The sequence below is a fragment of the Achroia grisella genome, unplaced genomic scaffold, assembly GCF_030625045.1.
Source record: "Achroia grisella isolate CSIRO2021 unplaced genomic scaffold, CSIRO_AGI_Agris_v1 utg402, whole genome shotgun sequence".
NCBI classification, from domain to species: domain Eukaryota; kingdom Metazoa; phylum Arthropoda; class Insecta; order Lepidoptera; family Pyralidae; genus Achroia; species Achroia grisella.
The window spans coordinates 6,782,038-6,786,551 of record NW_026712841.1 but is presented as its reverse complement, the minus strand read 5'-3'; the positions used below and the strand labels follow the sequence as shown (position 1 = coordinate 6,786,551).

Here is a 4,514-nt window from a genome sequence, read left to right as displayed (position 1 = left end):
TTTTAAATATGGAATCGCGAAGACAGTTACACCTGGCTAGTCTATTGTTCGATGTAATAAAAAGTGAACAGCCAGTTTATCTCTTTAAAAAACTAAATTTCTCTTCTCGTATGTATGGATGCAGATTCATTTGTTCGAAATTATCATTTCAAGTACACAGAACTGTGGCATTTACTGGCAGCTTCCGCTACCAAGCAACAAAATGTTTATTGACGACAGGCGACACATATAAGCGGCGTCGCGACGCACCTATAATATTTGTGTAGATTAGGTAGACAATAAGTTGTGTGTTGAAATTGGACAATAACTTAGAAATAATATTAGTTTTTAAAAGTGCTGTTTTAGAATAAGACATCGATTCACTGTTTAAAACTACGATAACGGTTGAACATCTGTTTGGGTTCCAGCGTTCATTTGGCATTCATTGTTTATAAACACAATGAATATTTGTTGGCCTTTTGTGATAAGATAACACCGTTACTATTTTCAACCCATTGGGTTTATGATGACCGTAGGGTTTCTTATTGTAAACATATTCTTATTGTAGACTAACGGACGGAGCAGGTCTTTTCATGTCTTTATGAATATTGTCCAATCCGTGTTTACAGTGCATTGTAATTAGACAAGGAAATTGGTTATTGCACCAATGTTAAATATTCTTGGGTGGAGTTGTAAAATGCAATGCATTCTTTATGAGTAACTGTTAGTTTGTGAGAATAAAGAAGTAAGGGAATTTCGGCAATGTGCAAAGATATTGTTATGAAGTTGTATAACGTTGTGCATTGTCTGATAGAAATAAGGTTTGGTTTATTGCCAGTAAGAATTTTGTAAGGACTGTAGTCCCCACTACAGTCTATACCTCCCATATATAAGGCGAGGAATTTTTGTATCGAGTTAGTCGTAATATAGTTATAATGCAGTCATAATACTGTTATAATAGAGGGACTCAGACAGTCATAGTCGGATTGTTATATGCCGACGGCTGTCATAATCGAACACAGTACGGACGGCAGTTATAGTCCGTTATTATTGTAAAGTCAGTCGCGGTAGTTTCCTATAGACGCCATACAGTCTGAGCTACAGCGGCTGAAACTTGAATGTAACATCGAATACGGCTATAACTCAATTGTGAAACTTCTGTGGAGAGAATAAACAGGCTTCGAGAGACAACCGTTTCTTTTAAACCCCACCATCGATACAGTCCACTGCTCTCCCTGAGGAGCTGTCGCCAACAGTGTTGGACCTTCGAGCGCCGGATCTGCTGACAGCGACCTACGGAGATAAAATGGTAGTCACAAGAGGCCAAGCGGAACGTGATGAACAAGCGGCAGCGCTAGATGAAAAATCACCACAGTCACCGTCAATGAATAGGGTGGGCCCCCAGGAACATCGGAGCCCCGGTGACACCGTACCCTCCACACGCCGCGGATATCAGGTTGAAAATTGGACGGCCGGCGCCGAACAATTCGCCGGGCCGTCAACCGCCACCGCAATGAGGCAAGAAGTCACACAATATAGAAGAGGAACACCGACACCGTCCGTACAATCTATAAGAAGCGTGCAGGACGAGGCGACGCAACTAGCTGACATGGATCCTAAAATGGACAATCGTACACGTCAGAAGCTAGCAATGAACACTGCCGCCTCGAACAGATATTCAGCAGACCCAGGGGAACCAGAACAGAACGAACATCGTGTCCAGGAGTGGTTGAAACAAAATGGACCACCCACGGACAACATACGAGGGGAGTCGGTATTTATAAGTACCAAACCGACTCGCCACGAGAACGGGGAACAATTAAAAACCCCGATCAAGACACAGAACAATGAAGACCAGCATCGACGATCATCAACACCGACGGACATAATGGAACGAGCCTTAGACAAGCTAACGAGCGCGGTAGAATTTCTGATGAAGTCCAGGCCACCACCACGACAAGCTACTGATTTACCCATATTTACTGGCTCGCCGTGGGAATGGCTTCAATTCCGCGCAGCTATGACGGAGACGACAGCACTGTATCGTTTTACAGCAGTCGAAAACATAGCGAGATTGCGAAACAGTCTGCGGGGTCAAGCTAGAGAAATTGTAGCACCGTTGCTAAATGCCTCGACCCATCCAGATCGTATTATGGAAACGCTGGAACAATGCTTCGGTCATCCCGAAATAATAGCCGATCGTGCTATTGAAGACTTGAAGCGACTGCCACGACCAGGGCAGTCCACTAGCGAATTTAATGCATTCGCAGTTAAAGTACAAAACATCGTAACAGTTCTGAGTCAAGTAAAAAAAGGTTATCTGTTCAACCCGATGCTGACCAGGGAAGTACTGGAGAAAATGAGTCCCCATCAACGATCGAACTGGTATATATTTGCAGAGAAAAATGAGAAGCAGGATATACCAGACATAATTCAACTTTCAAACCATCTTACGCAAGAGGCGAGAAGGGCTATGAAATATGGATATTCGGCGCCTACATACGTAAAAAAAGAAATACCGCGATCACCCACGATGCATGGGCAGACAGCGATACCGCCTAGGAATAAGAGACATGTTTTTACAGTTGAAACTGTAGAAAATGAGAATAAGGGACACACGATTGTGTGCCCAGACTGCAGAGGACAACACAAGTTAACAGTTTGTCCTGAATTCACAACAAAAACAATCGATCAACGATGGAACGTTGTTAAAAAAGGCAGTCTGTGTTTTAAATGTCTCGTAAGTAAAAATAAACGTCACAATTGCGAAGCAATATCGTGCGGCGTCAGCACGTGTAAGCTTCGCCACCACCCGCTGCTGCACCAACACACAGGGCTCAGCGCAAACACCGGTGACAACGCTGAAGACATCGACAACGAAGCGGTTACGACAACGACAGTTGACAAGAGTACCGACATCAAATTAAAAGTATGTCCAGTCACTGTAATTGGCCCGAAAGGAAAACAAAGAATATATGCACTGTTCGATGAGGGATCTACAGTTACGCTATTGGATGAAAAAATAGCAAAAGCAGTGGGGGCGGACGGACCGATTCACCCACTAAACATGCATGGAATAAATGCTGACCGATGCGAAATAAATAGTCGATCGGTACAGATTAAGATACAAGGACAGAGCCGACGCAAATATAAAATAAATGCAAGAACCGTCACAGAAATGAAGCTCACTAGTCAGTCTATACCTAAACGACTGTTAGATTTAAATCATTTAAAGGATTTAAATCCGAATAAGTTATGCTACGATAATGAGTGCCCACAGTTGCTAATCGGATCGGACAACTGGCAGCTTATCGTTACAAGAAAATTAAAAATGGGTAGGAGAAACGAGCCAGCCGCGTCATTAACGCAGTTAGGCTGGGTACTGCACGGTACCACTCCCCGCGTAACGAACAAAAGGGACTCGGCACAGGTGCTGCATGTTACAACAGTAGCAGAAAATAAACGGTTGCACGAGCACGTCGAGCAACACTTCGACACCGACGCGTTGGCTATAGAGAAAAAAAATGAAGATAAAGTCGACAGATCAACGAGCAATTAATTGTTTCGAGACAACCGCGCACCGTAAGGATGACGGTGCATACAAAGTCAGCTTGCCGAGGCGTAATGATGACGTCACACTGCCATCAAGTAATAACATGGCACTGAAACGACCGAAAACAGCTGACTATCTCGCCCGCAGCGAGGAAACGGTAACAGTATATTCAACAAACTGTAGTGAACGTAGCCTACCAGATGTAAGGCGTTTTTCAAATTACAACCGAGTGCTACGCGCTACAGCGATGCTGTTTCTGTTTAGAGATAAATGTCGAAATAAGAACGCACTTCTCGACATTGAACACCTGAAAAAGGCTGAACGCGTGTGGATTAAAGAAACACTACGCAACTCATTCGGCTCTGAAATAGAGATATTGATTGATATTCTCATAGAAAAACAGCACCGATCCGCTGGACACGCTAACAACGAGAGAGTCGTAAATGATATACGACAGATATATTATATAATAAATCTCCGACCAACCGTACGAGTAATAGCAAGAAGCTATCTTTGGTGTAGAGTACGAAAGAAGATGCCCACACCACCGAGTATGAGAGACCTGCCAAGGGAAAGATTACAGCCATTTCATAGGCCGTTTTCAAATTGTGGCATTGATCACTACAACCCTATTACAATTACAATAGGGAGACGGCATGAAAGGCGATGGATAGCGCTCTTTACCTACTTAACAACGAATCGGCACATCCGAGATGCGAATAAGCACAAAGAAAACATTGATATAGGTGACATTATGATCGTAGTAGATCATACACTGCCACGCAACGTGTGGCCAAGAGGCGTCGTCGAAACAGTACATCCGGGAGCCGATGGTGTAGTACGCAGTGCCAACGTGCGAACGCGAGGAGGTGTATTTCGTCGGCCCACGAGTAAACTGGCCGTGCTGACACCGAGGTTACAAGAAGTCGCCGTCTACCAGTGAAAGGAGGCTGCGACGAGTCTACGCCGAGGGGAGGATATT

General features: G+C 44.1%; 1 protein-coding gene across 1 annotated transcript; it reads left to right on the top strand.

Moving 5' to 3' along the window:
- The first annotated feature begins 1,285 nt into the window (after positions 1–1,285).
- On the top strand, positions 1,286–3,538 carry LOC131844563 (uncharacterized). The gene has a single exon (XM_059193476.1). It carries the CDS (start codon positions 1,286–1,288, stop codon positions 3,536–3,538), a length of 2,253 nt encoding a protein of 750 aa, XP_059049459.1.
- The last annotated feature ends 976 nt before the right edge of the window (positions 3,539–4,514 follow it).